This window comes from Chlorocebus sabaeus, chromosome 16 (assembly GCF_047675955.1).
Source record: "Chlorocebus sabaeus isolate Y175 chromosome 16, mChlSab1.0.hap1, whole genome shotgun sequence".
NCBI lineage: Eukaryota > Metazoa > Chordata > Mammalia > Primates > Cercopithecidae > Chlorocebus > Chlorocebus sabaeus.
The window spans coordinates 73,288,321-73,307,783 of NC_132919.1; the positions used below are offsets into that span (position 1 = coordinate 73,288,321).

Here is a 19,463-nt window from a genome sequence, read left to right on the forward strand (position 1 = left end):
CACCCTCCTTAGACCGGGCTCCTGAGGACAGAGCCAATATTCCCCCATCAGACTGGGAGCCTCTTGAGGGCAGGAACAGTGTCTCCACTATCAGACTGAGGCCACTCAGAAAGAATGAACTGTGTCTCCCCTCTCAGACCAAGAGCCTCCTGAGGGCAGGCGCAGTGTCTTCCCCATCAGACTGAGAGCTTCCTAAGGTAAGGGCTCCCCCATCAGTTGGGGCTCCTCAAGGGGAGAGATTGTACATCTCCCCCTCAGACAGAGTGTGCTCTGGAAGAAGAGACTGCCTCTCCTGGCCACAGCCTAGAGCCTTCCTTACTCACAGAAGGGGCTGTGTCTCTGCTCTACCAAAGGCTGGCTGGGGGAGCCAGGGCTGTGTCTTCCCCCTGCCCCAGGCCTCCGCCCTCTCACTGTCTGGTAGGGTGAGCTCACCTCCCATCTCCCGCCATCCCTCTCCATTACCCTGCATCTTGCTCTTTCTCCCTAGCCCCGTCTATCCTGCTCCCTCCTGGGCATCTCATATTCAACAGTCCTGAACTTTCTCCCCCTCTCACTCCCAACACGGGGATGAGACACCATCTCCAAGCCTGGCCAGAAACCTGGGCATCACCCAGCCGCTCTACTCTCTTTCCTCTCCCTCTCCTGCATCCAGTCGAAGGCAAGGCAAGCCTTAGAGGGTTCCCAATGCTTTCAAAAGCCAACCCCAGTGACTGATGAGACCCTTGGGCCTGAAAGGGTCCTTACAACCCAGAAGGGGGGTCCTGCCTCTCACTTAAGGGTCTTTGCATATTCTATTTCCTCTCCTTGAATATTCTTCCCCTGATGAACTCTTTCTCATCCTTCAAGTCTTAGCCCAAATGTCCTTTCTCCAAGATTCTCACCACAGCCCTTCTCCAAGCCCTTCTCCTCAAGCTCCCTGTCTCACCACATGCCCAACCCAATGGATTGTTCCTGCCTGTCCACCACCCTCTGCTGGACCATCCAGTCCAGGAGAGCATGGAGCCATGCACAGGGCCTAACACAAATATCTGGTGAGTGGATGGAGGGATGGAGGGTGGATGGAAGGGACAAAGAGGGAAAGATACAAAGGGAGAATGGAAGGAAGAGTCGAAAGAAAGAAAGATGGATGAATGGGTGGAAGAAAGGATGGAACAAATGAATGAACAAAACAAGGTGAGAGAGAAGAAAATAAAGAAGGAAGAATAGATGGATGGATGGATGGATGGATGGATGGATGGATGGATGGATGGAACAAATGAATGAACAAAGGAGGGAGAGGGGAAGGAAAGAAGGAAGGAAGAACAGATGATGGATGGATAGATGGATGGATGGATGGATGGATGGATGGAGAGAGGGAGAAAAGAGTGTATGGAAAGATGCTGGAAGGATAAATGAATGAGAGGTAGGATAGAAGAAAGGATGACAGAGAACAGAAGGAAAGATGGAAGAATAGATGGATGGATGGATGAACAGATGAATGAATTGACAGAGAAACAAGATGATCTCACTAGCACCCAGCCGAGTTCTGCCCATGACAGACAGGCAGATGGGGTACAGCAGGACACAGAAAGCTAACAGCCAAGTCCCCCAGGACAGTCACATGTGCCATCACTCACCAATAAAGGGGATGGAAGCCAGAGAGTCTTCAGTGGCGGCCAAAGGGGCCACCTTCCTGCCCAGGCGTTCCCCTCGCCCATTGGCCTCTGGCTCTAGGGACTCGTCACCAAATCCAAGGTTCATCTGTCTTGCGGGGGTCAGCTGAACCTTGCGGCCTGTCGGGGGCTTCTGCCTCAGGACCACCTCATCGCGGTGATCCTCCACAGGAGGCTCCAGGGCCCGGGTGCTGGGTTCCGGCCGTACAGCCCTGGGTGGCTCAGAGGCCTCTGGTGGGAACGGTGCAGGGGACTGGGCCAGGTTGAAGGTAGGCAGCCCCCCAAAGGGTGAGTCCCGGAAGGAGAGTGCATGCAGGAGGCCGGTCCGGCGCTGGAATGATGGGCTGTAGCTCCGGTAGCCGATGTACCCGAGGTCATCCAGGCCCTGCAGGCCAGGTGGGGGCGGGGCCTGGCGCCCTGGCAGGTCCCGAGTTGGGCAGGCGGGGGTGCGGGCAGACGAACGCTGGGAAGCCCAGCCACACCGCTCAAAGCGGGGTGACACCAGTGCCCCCGGCCCCAGTGCCTCCGCAGAACGGGTGGCCCGGCTCAAGTAGTCATCTGAGCGAGCTCGGTGCCAGCCCTCCTGGCCCAGCTGGCTCAAGGCATCCTGGGAGGTGGAGCAGGGCCATGGGCGGGGGGCAGCCACCTCCTCCAACCGGTCCTGGGAGGCGCTGCGGGCCCGGGGGGCCATGGCTGGACACCGTCTCTCCCCCGCCCTGCGGGGTACCTGGTTTGACAGCCAGTGTGACAAGGCCTGCTGGCACTCCAGTCTGCTGGGGGGCACCCGGCTGCCAGGCTCCGGGAAGGCACGGGGCGTCCGGGGCTCCGAGGCGAGGTGGGGGAAGGCACCAGGGCTGGGGCGGGGCTGGCTCATCCCCAAGGAAGAGTTGTCTGGGTGGGCACGGGCAGCAGGTGGCACGCAGAGCCCCGGGTCACTCCAGGCAGCAGGACTCCGGGGGTCACTGGGCAGTGCTGAGGTGGGCTCAGGCACCATAGTGGCCCTGGTGGAGGCCCGGGCCGCAGGGGCATAGGTCTTGCGGGGGTAGCAGATAGGGGGCGGCTCTGGGATGCTGCGGGCCTCTCCAGAATACGGCTCGTTCCCTTTCAGGTAGGCATCCTGGGAGTAGGCCTGGCCGGAGACACAGACAGATGAGCAGGGCCAGACAAGTCCCACGGGGTAGGGGCATGGCAGCCCGAGGAGGTCAAGGAGCCCAGGAGGGGAATGAAGGGAGAGGACCAAGCGGTGGGGGGAACGAGGGGGTGGCACAAGTGGGTGGGGGTGGAAGGGCATGTCCAGGGAGAGAACAAAGAAGAAGCAAGAAGCCTTTGAGACACGAGCAAACTCCAGCAAAAGTGGGATTTCACTAAGACTATGACAAGGACTGCCTTAGCCACAAACATTCCAGCATCTGTTTCCTAGGGTCCTCCCCCAGTCCTGGCCTCCACCGCCTGCCTGCGCCTTATGTCCACCAATGCCCAGAGCTCCTCGGGTGGAGCCGGGAAACCCCACAGAGACCAGTCAAGGTGGCAGATGAGAGAAGAAAGCCGGCTAGGGGTGTGTCCGGGTGGGGCAGAGGCTGGCAGAGCCCAGCTGTCCCTCCATCCCCGGGAATGGGGAGCTGGCTCCTGAGCCACAGGGGTGAGAAGGAGTTTGCCCACCTCCTGCCAGGCTTGAAGGAAGGGCCTTGAGCCACCTTCTGCCACCTCTGGGCCTGGAATTTGGCACTGGGAGCTGAGGCTGACGCTGCATTGCTAAGGAGTGACAGGGCCAGCGCCCAGGCCCAGCCAAAAAAGGAGTCAGCTCCCAGGGACAGCGGCCTTGTGGCCTGGGCCCAGCCTGGCCCCTGCTGAGGTGCCCAGGAGCCTAACTCAGGCCAAAGAACCAAAGGGTGGGAGGGTAAAACCAAACACACACACACCAACTACAAGGAGACACCGGAAGATACACACCCAGAGACACACTCACACACACACAGAGTAAAACACAATGAAACACACACAAATAACTACACCTCCAGTCCCAGGCACAAACATCATGTGATGAGGACAAGCTAAACCACACCCCCGCACACTCAGCCCCTCCAGCTGGCACAGGGGCCGGCACACACATACCTCTCCCTCCTGCCATCCTGCCGTCTCCCCAGGCTCCCGGCATCATCACAGCGGTGGCAGCATCCCAGCCCGCCTCTGCCCACCCCCAGCTCTGGCTAACCCCCCCAGTGACCACTGCGTCGCCCTGGCCAGGGCCTCCGGTCCCCCTCTGTCTGCCCTCCCTGCGGCTCCCCCTCACCCCCACCCGGCTCTCTCTCGCTGGCTGGGCTGGCTGGCGGGAGGAGGAGGGAGGAGAGGATGGGTGTGGAGGGGCCTCGCAGCGTCGGTGGTGGCGTCAGCAGCTGCCGAGGCCCGATTGGCCTCCAGCCTTGGCTCCCAACCACAGGAATGCCTGGGCCCCACCCTCCGGCTGGCGGAGATGCGGGGACCAGTGGAGGCCCCCAGATGCTGACATCTGGGGCTGCCAGCCCACCCCAGCCTGGGCAGAAGAACTGGAGGCTGCTGCCCTTCCCACTCCTTGCCCCTGCCAGTTGGAGAGAGTGGGGGACATCCTAGGGTCCCGCCCTGTCACTTCCCCATAGCTGGCCTCGCCTCAGCCTGGGGGAGCTGTACAGGCAGGGCCTTGAGACTTGGGGTGAGCAGTCTATATCAGAGCCCCCCTTCCTTCCTTCCTCTCCCCAGGAAGAGCAAGGGGACAATCGAGGTCAGGGGTGGAGGTTTCCAGAGGGGCACCGTGCCAGGCATGGCACTGTGATTACAGTGATTACGAGAGTGCGTCCAAAGCAGAAGCCAGCACAGGGGCTCCCAGGGCCTCCCCGGGGACAGTGACATCAGGGGCAAGTAAGCCGCCATCTGGCTGGGACCCATGAGACCAGGGAGGTGGGCACTGGGCAGAGAGGACCGCCTGGGGCTCCGGGCACAAAGAGGTAGCGTGTAAGTGTGGGCGTGTGTGTGAAAGGGCACGCTTGGGAGTGCAGGGCCTGCTTCGTGCAGTGTCTGGGCCACGCTCTCTGTGTGGCAGGCTACATGCTGTCTTCTAGGTATGCTGAGGTGACGAATGTATAAATTTGGAGTCCTGTAACACGGGTGGACACATGCGCTGAGATGGGCAGGAGGATGCTGTGGTGTTTGTGGGCATACATGTTGTGATAGTGGGGCGTGGGTGTGTAGTTGTGGAGTGGTCCGAGTGTGCGAGGTACTATGCTGTTTGTACTGCAGGGAGCCAAGGGGCTGGTGAGTGTTTCATGTTTTAATGTTTGTGGGTGTGTGTTGTGGTACACTTCGCTGTGTGAGGGTGAACTGTGGCAGTGGGTGCTTGTGTGGTTGTCTCTACTGTGGCACATGACTGGTGCTGTGTGTGTGTTGTGGTGTGCTTCGTGCTATACAGAGGGTGGGACTGTGGGGCTATGCTCTGTGGCTGTGTACCTGTGTGTGCTGCTTGGGTACTGCGTGGTGCAGTACTCAGGGCCAAGCGGGGAGGGGATGCAGGGAACAGGCATCTCTACTAGGAGCTGACAAGAACATGCCAGGCTGGCGGAGCCTGTTGGGCCACCCTCCTTCCAGATACCCTGGCAGGAATCCTGCCTGCCAAGGCCAGGACTCCCTCTCCCCCAGCACAAAGCATCTCCAAATGAAGCAACAACCAGCCCCAGCCCAGGGATGGGCTTGGCATCCCCAATTGGGCAATGTCGGCCTGCGCCCTCCCAATACTTCCTTCTCTGCCTCCCAGGGGAGCCGGTGCTGCCCCAGGGCTCAGGGGTCTCCTCTCAGGCTGCAGGGGCCGGACTCACCAGCTGGAGGATGTCCTCGTCCTTGGGCATGATAGATAGCTCCAGAGTGTCATCGCTACAGAGACAGGCAGAGAGTCAGGCTGGGCCAATGAACAGGGTCCAGGAGGAAGGGATTCTGGTCTCCAGGGCACCCCCAGGGCAAAGGGGCGGGGAGATAATATGGGACAAAGGGTCAGCGGCACTCACCTATTCTGGATCAGAGCTATGACCTGAGAGTAGGTCTTCCCAATGACGCTTTCCCCATTCACCTTTACCAGTCGATCTCCTGGGGACAAGGAGTGCACGACTGGTGACCAAGGGGCATCAAAGGCCCCATCTGAGAACCCCTGTACCAGGCATGGCTAACACTGTGGGGATAGGAGCCTCCCCAACACCTGGATCCGAGTATCAAATTCTAGCCAGAAGGCAGAAAGTAGAGCCCAGGTAACTGGGACAGCTCACCTGTGCGAAGCCCTGCCCTGTGGGCAGGGCCGTCTTCCTTCACATTCTTGACAAAGATGGTGTCCATGGGCTCCAGGCGGTGCCGGGGGGAGGGTCCTGGTGGGCATCAGCCAGGTTAGCTGGGGGTGGCTGCTGAAGGTCACACCCATGCACAGCTACACACACAGGGGACACACACTCAGAGAATGATCACACTCGCCCGGTCACAAACATGCACAGGACCACACATCCACGGGGACATTGGGCAGGCCCATGGAGGCACAGAACCCGACAGGAGGACACAGACCTGGGAGAATGAAAACCTATGGGGACACACCGTAAACACCTCCTGTGTCCTCTTTATGTGCTAAAACTACACTAAAAAGGATGAACAGGCCAGGCGCGGTGGCTCACGCCTATAATCCCAGCACTTTGGGAGGCCAAGGCGAGTGGATCACTTGAGGTCAGGAGTTAGAGACCAGCCTGGCCAATATGGTGAAACCCCGTCTCTACTAAAAATACAAAAATTAGCTGGCTGTGGTAGCATGCACGCCTGTAATCCCAGCTACTCAGGAGGCTGAGGCAGGAGAAACACTTGAACCTGGGAGGCAGAAGTTGCAGCGAGCCGGGATTGTGCCACTGCACTCCAGTCTGGGTGACAGAGCAAGACCCTGTCTCAAAAAAAAAAAAAAAAAAGAAAAGAAAAGAAAAGAAAAGAAAAAAAGCTCACGCCTGTAATCCCAGCACTTTGGGAGACTAAGACAGACAGATCATGAGGTCAGGAGTTCAAGACCAGCCTGGCCAACATGGTGAAACCCCGTCTCTACTAAAAAATACAAAAATTAGCCGGGTGCGGTGGTGGGCACCTGTAACCCCAGCTACTCAGGAGGTTGAGACAGGAGAATTGCTTGAACCCGGGAGGTGGAGGTTGCAGTGAGCCCAGATCGCACCACTGCACTCCAGCCTGGTTGACAGAGCAAGACTCCATCTCAAAAAACAAACAAAAAAAAGGATAAACAAGCACAGCCCTTGTCCTTCCAGAGCTCCCTGTCCAGTGGGGGAGGCAGATTCTCACATTCACAGGTGCACACACAAGTCACGAAACAGAGGAAAGGGCGCCATACAAGAGGCCATAACAGTTCTGAAGACACGTGCCAGGGTCAGACGCCCTCCTCGCAGGGATGCCCACTCCTGCAGACCCAGCAAGACACCTAATGTTCACATCCCTCACCTCCTCCTTTCCCCAGGCTCAGGGGCTCCAAAGCAGAGGTCCAAGGCCCCTAGGATGGGCACAAATTGCATTGTACCCCAACAAAGTTCCTCTGCTCCTAAGTGCTGCTAACTCTAAGCTAACAGAGAAATGGGCCTGCTCTAGGCCAGCTGGCTCCTCCCCCACCACAGTCTCTGGATGGGGATGCAGGAGTGTCCTATGGCTGCCCAGCAGAAGCCCCAGTGGCGGAGCAGGAAGGCTGCCAGAGAAGGCGCTCTGCCTTTGAATACCCTGGGAGCCTGGGTGTCTGCCAGGGGCTTCTGGGGAGCAAGGGCCACAGCAAGGGGAGTCAGGCTCACATCGTAGGAAAGACCTTGGGGCCCCCTGACTTCCACCAGGACCCTACTATCTCCACCTCCAAGGACAGCCTTTGCTCAGCATTCCCACCACCAGCCCCCAGGCCCTGTAGCCCTGCCCTGCCTTGTTCTAGGCTGGGAGCAGCTTGAGGGCAGGGGCTAGGTGCAGATACCCATCTGCTCCCCAGAGTGCCGCCCATAGTGTGCTGAGCTCAGCAAACTTCTGTTAAGGAAATGTCCAAGGGAGACAAATGTGAGAAAAGAAAGGGGGAGAACAGAGAGAGTGAGGAAGAGGCGCCCAGAGGGGGCCAGACCCAGGGCACAGACAGGAGCAAAGGCAGGAACAGGAGTCAAGGGAGGGGGGCACAGAAAAGGACAGGCAGACTTGGTAGGGACAAGGTGAGATAGGAGCTGGAAGATGAGTCCCCGTGCAGGTCCAGCGCCCACCAGTCCTCCCTTACCTCCTCCACGGCCTCCATTCTCTTCCTCCTGCAGGGAACAGAGGGGTGGGTGTTGGCCTCAATCCAGTCCTCAGCAGCCAGGGGTGGCCCAGCTCCAGTGGGCAGGGCCCCTTCAGGTTCCCGCCACCCCTTATCTCCTCCCAAGTAGCCCAGCAGGGGAGGGTGCGGGAGGGGTGTCCAAGGGGCACCAGGTCCCAAGCCAAGTTCCCCAGTGACATGCGCCCCCACCACCCCAGCACCCTAACCATCGGGGAACCCACAATCCAGCAAGTGACCCAAGACCCCTTCCCTGGGGGAGTTCCCAGCCCAATGTGGGAGGCATCACATAGGCTCACACACACAGGAGACCCGGGCAGTCACAGATAGGCGCATGACAAGTGCAAACTACAGCTATCGGCTCCAGGGAACGCCAAGGGGAGGCCTGATTAGAGTCCTCCTGGGGAGGGGACTCAAAGGCATCTGAGGGTGGTGGGGAGAAGGCACTGTGGATGAGGGAGGCGGGGCATGCAGATGCTGGCTGGCAGGGATAAGCGCTCACAGCACACCAAGGGCTGAATCGCTGAGTTAAAGGAGAAAGTCAACAACTACAAGTGACAATACTCAGGCTAAAGCACTCAGGCTTACAGAACAGAAAGAGGGAGCCAATGGAAGTTCTTTTGTGGGAGAGAGTGGAGGTGAAAATGCCAGCTAGGGGAGAGGATTCTGGCACCCGGGTGCAGGGTATCAGGGGGACCCATTGGGAGGCCTCTGGGATCACCCTGGTAGGTGATGGCGCTAGACTTGGGCGGGGAACGAGGAAGGAGGGCATGGAGGTCAGAGGAACAGGCTCAGCCAGCTGGATGTGGCATTTTAGAGCTGGATCGGACCTTCAGCGTCATCTCTTCTAACTCTCTCCACACATGTGTCCATTGTATAGCTCACAGGGCAAGGTGTGTTCAAGGCCACTCAGAGACTCAGTGGCAGAGCCAGGGCTGGAACCCAGGCCTCTGTGGCACCCCAGTGAGGGCAGTGAGGGTAGGGTGGGTCACAAGAAGGCTGTTGGGCTCTTCTTGGGAGCAAGCACTCTGCCCCCGTCCTCCCATGTGGGGTGCACTCCAGCTGATGCAAACTGACAGCACTGCGAGCGGGTGGCAGAGGCAGACGGATGCATTTGGACGGCTGAGCTCCCTGCAGGCTCCCAGGCGGCAGCATGAAGGACTGGAGAACACAGCCTCCTCCCGCCTCCAGGCCAAAGGCCCCTCCCAGCCCTGGGCAGGTTCTGGAAAGGAGAAGCAGCCTATCCCTGGCTGTCACCCTTCAGCAGGGTCCCCTGAGAGAAGGTGCTAGGGGGCAGAAAGAGGGGCATTCTGGGTAAAGAGTGAAGGAAGTACTGGGGTTTCTGGAGAACTAAGGGGCTGGTGTCCTTGGGCATGAAGGAGGGGTCTGTGCTCCCTCCACACACCATCAGCACCCACTTATGTTCTTAAGCACAGCTGTAGCCAATGAGAACAGTTATGCAGGAGCCCCAGAGCTTCCGGCATGCATGTGAGAGCTGCAAGTTACATGTATACATGACATGTATTTGCAGACACTATATGCACACATAAAGAGATACACACATGCGTGTCCATGGCCAGCACGTGGTGTACACAGAGACATGCGAGCACACGAACACAGACAGTGAAGTCCCCTGTTTGGTTCTCTGATAGGTGGGACCAAGGGAGAGTCCCCAATAGCTAGCCGTGCAGGCAGATCCCAGCCCTAGGGAAAGTGGATAGAGGGGTTCATTGACTCCAAAATCAATGTCTCCTCCCTGCTGGAAAAGAAGTGGGAAGGGGAGCAGAGCCCTAGTAGGGAGCTCTGGTTGCTCCCTGGGGCCCCTTCTGACTCCTTCCCACACTTCTGCTTCACTGTCAGGGAACCCCCCTCCCCAGCTCACAGCCTTGGATTGGGCTCAGGACCCCTGGTTCCTGGACTTGGAGAACACAACGTTTACATTAGGGCAGGAAGGACTCTGAGGGGTCAAGTTGATAAATGTCCTCAGGTTCCAGCACGAGAAATGGAGCCCGGAGATGGGGAGGTGGCCCCAAATTCACAATGAGTGAGGAGTTGTCCCAGGACTGGAACTCTGGGCTCCTGTGTCCCAGCCTGGGTCTCTTTCCAGCGCACTGAGCTGTCGCCAGCAGGGACCAGGGGTGTGCTGGGAGGGCTTCCACAGGAGTTCTAGGCCCCTGAGAGCTCACACTGGAGAGGAGAGAAGCAGCCCCAGCTCAGAAGCAGTTGGTAGATCAGGAGTCCCAGGAACTCCCAGACAACTGTTCGCCTGCCAGAGACAAGCATCTGCGGGTGTGAGGTAAGCATCCTGGCTGCCCACCTGCAAGGTCCTTGCCCTGCACCAGCCACCCCTTCTGGTCTCCTGAGAAGACCCAGGCCACAGTGATTAAAGTGTTTGTCCATGGTCACACAGTGCAAATCACCCAGCCAGGGCTGGCACCGCCTCCCTGCAGTCCTCCTCCCCAGGCCACGGCAGAAGGGAGTCAGGCCGGACCCCAGGAGGGACCCCTTCTCTGAGAGGGTCAAAGGACCATGAAGGGGACTGGCACAAAAGAGTCTCCCTCCCCCATGAAAGCTTCCTCAGACCAGGCCAGGGCAGTGGTGAGCCAGGCATACCTTCAGGCTGCAGTGCACGGCCGACTCAGGCGGGTACACGATGAAGTGGCGCAGAGTGAAGCCAAAGCCGTCCTGGGGACTTTTGTGCAGCAGCAGCGTCCTCGGCCCCTGCCAGGGGAAGGGGCGCCTAGGAGAGCACCCATCTCTTGGGCCCAGTGGCAGCTGTGGGAGACAGGGAGGCCAGGCTGAGCACCCGTGTTGCTGACACTTCTGGCTGTTTGCACCACCTCCTGCAGCCCACAGGACCGGAGGGGCACTGAAATGGGTCTTTCGCCCTAGGGTTGCCAGGCACCCTCCCTCCCCTGACCTCCTCCTCATCCCTTCCTTCCTCTCCCACCTTCATCAGCCCAATAGCTTTTTCCTTCTTTCCTTTACACTCAGTCCCCTCATAATGTCTTTGCCTTCACGAAAATAACTCACTAAAACAAGTTCATTCAGTTCAGTTCAGCTGAGTTCAGCAAATGTTCACTGAGCACCTACTATGTGCAGGACCCTGGATACATAGCCTTCCTGCACAGTGCCTGTCGTTGTCTTAGCTCATGCACAATCTCACACACACACATGCACACATACATGCACTCCCAGACAGACACATACTTATGCAGACACAGCCACAGCCACATACACTCATGCAGATGGAACATACCACAAACATACAGACAAGCATGTGCAAATGTGCAGACACACAGATACACACAAATGAGTACACATGTGCACACTTATGTAGACACATAGATATGCACAGAGTTGCAGAGAATCAAAGTCCTGCACATACAATGCACATACAGATGCATGCACATGCATCACAGACATGCAGATACACACAGGCACAGCAGACCGGTACACACGCATCCTTCAAGAACAGCAGCAGGAACACAGGGGGGACCAAGAACCAAGAGGGAGTGGACTGGACATCAGACACCTGAAGGGACTTCCTGAGGCTCCAGAGCCCAGCCCAGAGGCCTGGCTGGTTCACCAGAAAGGCTGGGGGTGGCTGGGGGTGGCTGGGCCGGTGGCTCACACCCGTAATCCCAGCACTTTGGGAGGCCAAGGCGGGTGGATCACCTGAGGTCAGGAGATCGAGATCAGCCTGGCCAACAGGGTGAAATGCTGTCTCTACTAAAAATAAAAAAATTAGCCGGGCATGGTGGCTGGCACCTGTAATCCCAGCTACTTAAGAGGTTGAGGCAGGAGAATCGCTTGAACCCAGGAGGCGGAAGTTGCAGTGAACTGAGATTGCACCACTGCACTCCAGCCTGGGCGACAGAGCAAGACTCCGTCTAAAAATAAAAAAAGGCCGGGAGTTTCAGAGACACTAAGCTTCCTGTCAGACCTCCCAAAATTCTTGGGATTCTCCAAGATGATGTGGCAGAGGTGTCTGAAGACAAGAGTTTGGAGGGGGCACACAGGTCTGTTTCTGGGGCAAGAAGCAAAACAGATAGTGCCTGAGAGAGGGCTCCCTTTGGGAAACAGAGAGGGAAGGCGGGTGACAGGACGGTATCAGATGGATGGTGCTCATGGAGCCCAGCTGGGGAAGATGGGAGCCATGGGGAAGCTGCCTGGCTTTGAAAAGCCAAGAGGCCCCCTAGAAGACTCTTAAATCCGTAACATCACATGGCCTAACCTCTATGTTGTCCCTAGTCCAAGCCCCTCAGAGGCCAAGAAGCCCCCACCACCAACACTCCTCACTCCCCTCAACTCCTCATTAGTTCTGGAGTGAGGAATTCCGGCTTCACTAGCAACATTCCCTTTTGTCCCCTTCTCATAGCTGGAGAAACATCTGCCACTCAAATGTCCTGATGCCAAGTTCATTCATGGACCATCCACCCTCCTGTCCACGCACACAGTGGAGGGAGACAGCTGCCCTCTGCTAAGGATTTCCGCATAGGAGAGAGCCTGGCTGCTGTCAAGCAGGCCTGGGGAAGAGGCTAGATCCTCAAATCTCAGAAGATTAAAGAAAAATGTGACACAGACAATAGGCAATAGCCTGCTTCATACAGCCCCAGGGAATAGAGCCAGGTGGAGTATACAAGAGGCTGAGTGGCGCTCCAGGCAAGGGAGATAGACCATTCTAGACTGTTCTAATCCTATACAGTCTGGAAAACTACCCAGATGAGGCTATGAGTGCCCCCTACCAGACAGGGGCCATGCAAAAGCTGGAAGACCCCCAGTCCAGAAGGCCTCAGCAGGGGTTCTGACATCAGGGGTAGTCCAGCATCTTCCACTTGTAGCTTTAGCCTAGCCTCTCCCACGGTGCCCTGCACCCCCATGGGGGCCTGGGGAGCCCAGAGGAGAAAATTCTCTGGGAATTCTGCTGAGGTCTGAAATCCCCCGGATTTCCCATCTCTGCTGACCTGGCAAGGAACTGATCAGGGAGCGAAGAGGGTCTGGGGGTCCCCTCACCAACAGCCCTCTCCTACCAGAAGCCCCTGCTCCTCCCCCGTGTGGGCTGTCCCCTGCCTGTCCCCGACCCAGGCTCAGAGCTGAGGCTGTTTGCAGGGCCCATTGTTTTGCTACTGTCCTGGATTAAGGTTCAAGCCACCAGCTGCCCCAGTGACGAAAAGTGACTGGGACAGGTCCCCGCACGCCCCCGCCCCTCCCCCAGCACACATCCTGCCTGGAGCTGCCAGCTGCCTGGGGGGATGCTCCCTGGGAGGGCCTGCATGTAATCCAGGGCAGGAGGCATGCCTTCCTCTCCAGGTCCCCTCCTCACCAATCACTACCAGCATTCCCTCCCTTATCTCTGCCTCTCCCTTTCCTCTGTTCCTTCCTTCCAGTCCCCTTCCTCCCACCTCTTCCAACTAGGCTCTTGAGAATGTCAGCTACCACACAGGCACAGCTACCACACCCCTGCTTGAAGAGGAGACACCAGGACACCCAACAAGAGCCACAGCTGGCATCACCCCTGTGGAAAGTTCTTCCTTAGGTTTAACCTCAATCCTTCGTGCTATTATACATGTATGTTTCCTCTCCTCCCCTGTGACCTGGGACAGAACTGAGTCTTGTGCTCATCTTGAGGTGGAGGAGGTGATAGGTGCAAAAACAGAGAAGCAGCCGTTGATAACAACTAGAAAAGTGCACAACTCACACACACACAGCTCTGCCTCTCTGACTTAGGCACAGAGACAAGGGGACTGAGAGGGAGTCGCTCAGGGGACACAGGGACGTTGCTGATTAAAATCTCCTGTACTGGATCTATTACCAAACACTCCCACCCTCATGTCAGGAAAGAAAGAGACGTCCAAAAATATCAGCTGATGGTGACAGCAGGGCAGACGGCCTTAGGCCACAAATTAGGCAGAGGTGGACACGTGGTGGATTGGCAGCACCAGGAACTAGAACCCAGGAGCCCTGCTCCTCCCCCCGGGAGCATAAAGAGGTCATTGCAGGGAGCAGTGTTCACGCCGGGCATGGCGCCCACTGTGACTCACACCCTACCAGCCTGGTCCATCTCGGATATCAGAAACACGGCAGTCCCCCAGCCCAGCCCTGTCAGCCCTGAGAGCACTCACTACTCGCAGGGGCCCGTCTGCCACTCAGCCACCTCTGCCCACTAGGAAACCCTCGTGTGCCGTGTCCACGTCCCCTACCAGGGATGGGTTGGGTCGTGTGCCCTGCTCCATTCAGTGGTGCCTCTGACTGCCCCGGACTCAGGGTCCCTGCCCGCCCACACCCTCTGGGATTCCTAGAAGCCCCAGCGTCTCTTCAAACACTCTGGTCCCTTCCATCCTTCCATTGCCTGGAAACCGAGAGGGCTGAGCCCTCTGGAGGCCTCGACCAAACTGGGGGTTGTCATCCCAGAAGCCCTGGCAGAGCTCCAAGCCACAAATCCTGCCACCCTCAGCCCCGTCTCTCAAGCGCCTCACTCACTCCCCGCTCCAGGGGCATCAGTCCTGGAATGCAGGACGCACACAGCTCAAAGGCCGCAGGGAGTTGGTGACCCAGTCCCACTCACACCCCGACAAGTCCTGCCCCGGCCCCGGCCCCAGCCCCGCGGCGCTCACCCTGGCCCGGCGCGGCCCGGGCGCGCGGTGGTCGCTGTGACTGAGGCAGGGCAGCCAAAGACAGCGCGGTTCTGGGGCGCTGCAGTCCACACCGACGGCGCGCTCCCAGCGCCAGCCCCCAGCCCCCGCGCGCTCCACTCGCCACACGGCGCTGCCCACCAGCTCCGCGGCCGGCGGGGACTCCCAGGTCCGGCCACCGCCCCGGCCCCAGTACGCCTCAGGCCGGGCTTCCGGAGCCGCGTGCGCCGCGCGGGAGCCCGGGGCAGCTGCTAGGTGCCCGGTAGACGGCGTCCTCGACCGCCCGGGCGGCCGGCGGGCCCCGGGGGTCCCCGCCCGCCCCCCGGAACCGCGGGCCCTGGGCCCGGGGGCCCCGAAGGGACGGACGGCCCGCGCGGACGGCGGCAGGACGGCTGGAGCGGCTCCGCGCCTCCCGTGCCTCCCGGCTGAAGGCGCCCGAGCCCCGACACGCCCGCGAGTCGCGCAGGGCTGACGCCTCCCCCTCCGGGGCGGACCCTGTCCGCGGCCGCCCAGATCCCATACTCACACCCCACACGCCAGGGCACTACACAGTCCCCCACACTACCACACCCTCGCACCCTCACACGCAGACAGCAGCCCTCGACCCAGACATGCACTCTCCCCCAGCCCGCACACCTTGCACCCTTTCAGCACAGCACACACACACACACACACACGCGCGCGCATACACGCGCACATCTGCCCCATGCACCCAGAGAAACAGTCACACATGCTCCAGGTGCCCCTCACTCTCCTTCACACCCTACCCACTCTGTACAGACCCGCACAACACACATCCACCCGCCCACACACACTCACCCTATGTGCATATACCCCAGAAACACACTATCCTCCCCCCCCACACACACACAGGACTCTTCCACATCGTATACACACACCTCAGACATCCGCCCAAGTGTATACGGTCCACACACTCACAGAGAGATGCATGTGCAAGCACACCAGACCCACATTTACCCACCCACACACTCCACACATACCCCACAGGGACCCCCACAACATGGCAGATGCCACGCACACACTGCACAGCTCAGGCACTCCAGGCACAGATGCCACAGCCCCTCAGGTGCTACACACACTGCCCCGTACAGAGTGACAGCCACATACCCTTAGGTGCAGTTGAAGTCCCCAATACCCCTGTGGGAACCACCCTCCTCCCCAGGACTCCCTACCCATTAGCTCTACCTAGAGGGGCACCACAAGCTGATGATCACTCAAAGCTGGACCCTCTTCCACCCCCTGGCATGTGAGCCAGACAGGAAACGCCATGTTGTGCTAGCCCCTGCCCTGCTCGCCCTTCCTGGCTCTCCCTCTTCCCAGGCCCCATCCGGGTGGGGCTAGCAGCGGCCTTGGCTCGTGGATGTGTAACCACCATTACCATTTCTAGCCCACTTGACTGTTCACCAACAATATCACTACAGTCACTTGCTGTGGCCCGGGGCCATTACTATGGCCTCATTTGTAGGGAAGGAAACAGGTCCAAGAGCACCCAGCTTGTTAGGGCAGCATGGGGACTCCAACCCCAGGACCCCTCATCCCAACTTCTATCCTACACCCAAATCCTAGCCAGCAGCCAGGAAAGCGGGGCAGCTCCAGCCCAATCCCACTCCCGAATCTAGGAGGAGTCCAGGACGAATCGTCATAAAGGTTGGGCCTTTTTGGGGAAACTACCAGAAGGAAGCACCAAGCAGGTGCAGCTCCCCTTCCCCCCATTCCACCATCCACTGTCCCCAGCAAGAACCTGCCAGGAGGGTGGCCCAATGGGGAGGTAGGAAATCCAGAAAGGGGGTGGGGGGTGGGAGATGGAGGGGCAGAGATGGGGAGGGGCCTGGGGGCAGAGGGAGGGGAAGGGAGGAGACAACGAAGTGTCAGAAGGTGAAGGAGCAAGGGATGGGAAGGGAGCCTGAGGGACAGAGGTGGGAGGGGAGGGGGAAGGGAGCAGAGCAGACCACGAGGGAGGTCCAGATCAAGGGAGGGAGAAGGAAGAGAGAGGAAGGGTGAGGGTGAGGCGTGTGGGGGTGGCTGCCTGTGTCAGCCAGGGAGCTGGTTTTGTTCTCCTGTTTCCTGTTTGCTGTTTGCTGGGCGCCCCCTCCGTGCAAGAGCTGGACCCACCACCCCCACCCTGGCGGAAGCCAGATGGGAAGAGTGAGGCTGCCACGAGCTGAGTCAGGAGAGCTTAGGGGGAGAGCGGGAAAGGACTGCAGCCAGGGAGAGCAGGACACGCTATCTCCATCAGCACCCTCTCCCGCCCCACTTCCATCGCTAGAAAACTAAGGATTCCGTGTTGGGACCACTCCTGCCCTGGCCTGCCCTGTGACTCTGTCATACTCTCCAAAGGCCAGACCCTCCTAGACCAGCTGGAACCACCATCAAGCTGTCCCCAGCCATGTCAGACTCTGGGGCCCCAAGCGGAGGGCAATCAGATGTCTTCAGTTCCAAGTCTGGCCTGTCCTCCCAGCAAGCAGCCAGTAAGTCCTTCCAGCTGCCTAACTTGCGTTCCTCTTGCTGCTAGTCCAGTCCCTGGTTCTAAGGAAATGGAATGACTCTCCCCTGTCATCCCCCATGGAGCCGCTGATGGCCAACAGGTACTGCTGTGTGCCCAGATCAAGAATCCACCTCTGCAGAATTCAAAACCGCTGAGGGTTCTGGGGCAGCAGGGAGGAGAGAAGTGGAGACGCAACATGGGTTTTCTGTATTCAGATTGCAGAGACCCTGGAAGGGATCAACCATATACAATGTCCATTTCCTGCCCTCTAACCTGGCAGGGCAGCAAGGCCCAACCAAGGAGGTAACAGATTCCTCCAACACAAACCACACCTTTCCTTCCCCACCCCCACCACCTCCACACCCAGCTGCCTCTGTGGGGACTTCAGGGCGAGAGTGCACCCAGTGGGGCCTCAAAGGTTGTATGAAGCTTGAATAAATGATCTTCCAGGCCTGGGGAGCCTCTCTGCTCCCTCCCCCATTTCCTCTGGGAAAGGAATGTGGGGTGGGCCCCAGAGGGTGGTGGGGGAGGGGGCCCAGGGCTGGGAAATACCAGGCGTAGCTGAGATTCTATTCCAAGCCTTCCTGCCTAGCGTGAGTCCTCCCCCCACGCCCTGCCCAGCTTCCTCCCCCTGCATCAGAAATTACCCTGCTGAGCTGCCCCTCCCATCCCCCTCTAGTTTGACCAGCTTGCAAAATCCATTCAACCTCATCTTCCTGAGGGTCCCTGGTGAGGGGCTTGAAGGCTGCATCCCCAAAGGGAGGGCATCCAGTCTTCCCTCCTTCCAAGAGATCATTGTCTTTTACTATTTGAAAGCACTTTCACTTGTTCTCATTTGACACTTACCCTAAGAATCAAATAACCAGAGATTTTTTTTTGACATCCGTTTTTCAGTTACAGAAACTGAGGCTTGGTCAGGCGTGGTGAGTCACGCCTGCAATCTCGGCACTGGGAGGCCAAGGTGGGCAGATCGCTTGAGCCCAGGAGTTTGAGATCAGCCTGAGCAACGTGGTGAAACCCGATCTCTACAAAAAACACAGAAATTAGCCAGGTGTGGTGGCACGTGTCTGTAGTTTCAGTTACTCAGGAGGCTTAGGTGGGAGGATCACCTGAGCCTGGGAGGTGGAGGGTGCAATGAGCAGAGATCACACCATTGCACTCCAGCCAGGGAGACAGAGTGAGACCCTGTCCCTAAATAAATAAATAAGAATAAAATTTTTAAAAAAACTGAGGCTCGGCCGGGCGCGGTGGCTCAAGCCTGTAATCCCAGCACTTTGGGAGGCCGAGACGGGTGGATCACGAGGTCAGGAGATCGAGACCATCCTGGCTAACACGGTGAAACCCCGTCTCTACTAAAAAATACAAAAAACTAGCCGGGCGTGGTGGCGGGTGCCTGTAGTCCCAGCTACTTGGGAGGCTGAGGCAGGAGAATGGCGTAAACCCGGGAGGCGGAGCTTGCTGTGAGCTGAGATCCGGCCACTGCACTCCAGCCTGGGCGACAGAGCGAGACTCCGTCTCAAAAAAAAAAAAAAAACTGAGGCTCAAAGAGAACAAGTGACTAGTTCAAGGACTCATTTTTACTAAGCTGGGACTGGATCCCAGGGTTCTAACCACTTACCAGATCTTTTTCCATTACGCTCTTGTTTAACCACATCTTGAGTACCTGCTGTGCGCCAGGAGCTAAGACACCTTGGAGAGTCATGAGTATTGTCCCAGCTCCTAAAACCTTTAGGGATCCCCAAGTTCTAGACTTGCCAAAGCTGGCTGCCTTCACCCCCACCAAGGGAGACCCCCACAAAGCAAGGGACCCCTGCTTTCAGGTGCATGGGGCCTCTTCTCTCTGGGAGGTGACAGTTTTTTGAGGGTGGGGCCAGACACCTCCCAGGCTATCCCTCACAGGAGAGGGTGGTCTGGACTGGAGGAGTAGAAGCAACCAGGCACTGGGGAAGGGGAGGAGAGCGTCCTGAGTCCCAGGGGTCAGAGATAGGAGCAAGAAGGAAACTGACGTGTTGCAGGGCGTGTGGTTCAGGAAGTGAGAGAGGGGCTCAGGGTCGATTCTGCCTGCTTTTCCTTCCTCCGGCTTGCTCAGCGCTCTTCCCAGAATGTGGGCCCCAAACCGCCAGGTGACAAACAATGACCCCACCCCAAGATAGTCATCCAGCACGTTTGAAGTTCCATCTGGTCCTGTACACCAGTCGCACACCCACAAACGCAGACCCATGACCACTCCACAACCTCACATACAGACGGGGCAAATCCCATCGCAGATCCGTGCATCCCAGGCATGCAGGCGATGCGATACCGACACATGCCCGAGTCACCCACGCCCGGGCCTCTGAACCCTG

The 19,463-nt window shown here is 58.3% G+C and overlaps 1 protein-coding gene across 6 annotated transcripts in view; it reads right to left on the reverse strand.

Moving 5' to 3' along the window:
* ARHGAP23 (Rho GTPase activating protein 23) overlaps positions 1–19,463 on the reverse strand; it is a 93,700-nt gene that overhangs the window by 42,174 nt on the left and 32,063 nt on the right. For 4 of the 6 annotated variants that reach the window (XM_008012932.3, XM_008012934.3, XM_008012931.3 and 1 more), the window contains exons 2-7: positions 10,591–10,752; positions 7,942–7,969; positions 5,936–6,031; positions 5,681–5,759; positions 5,495–5,549; positions 1,617–2,781 (exon numbers count right to left, since the gene is read on the reverse strand). In XM_008012932.3, the coding sequence (XP_008011123.3) occupies positions 1,617–2,781; positions 5,495–5,549; positions 5,681–5,759; positions 5,936–6,031; positions 7,942–7,969; positions 10,591–10,752 (1,585 nt within the window). Of the gene's footprint in view, positions 1–1,616; positions 2,782–3,764; positions 3,888–5,494; positions 5,550–5,680; positions 5,760–5,935; positions 6,032–7,941; positions 7,970–10,590; positions 10,753–14,594; positions 15,125–19,463 lie in introns of those variants that run through there. The other 2 variants (XM_008012933.3, XM_008012935.3) reach the window with 2 other exon arrangements.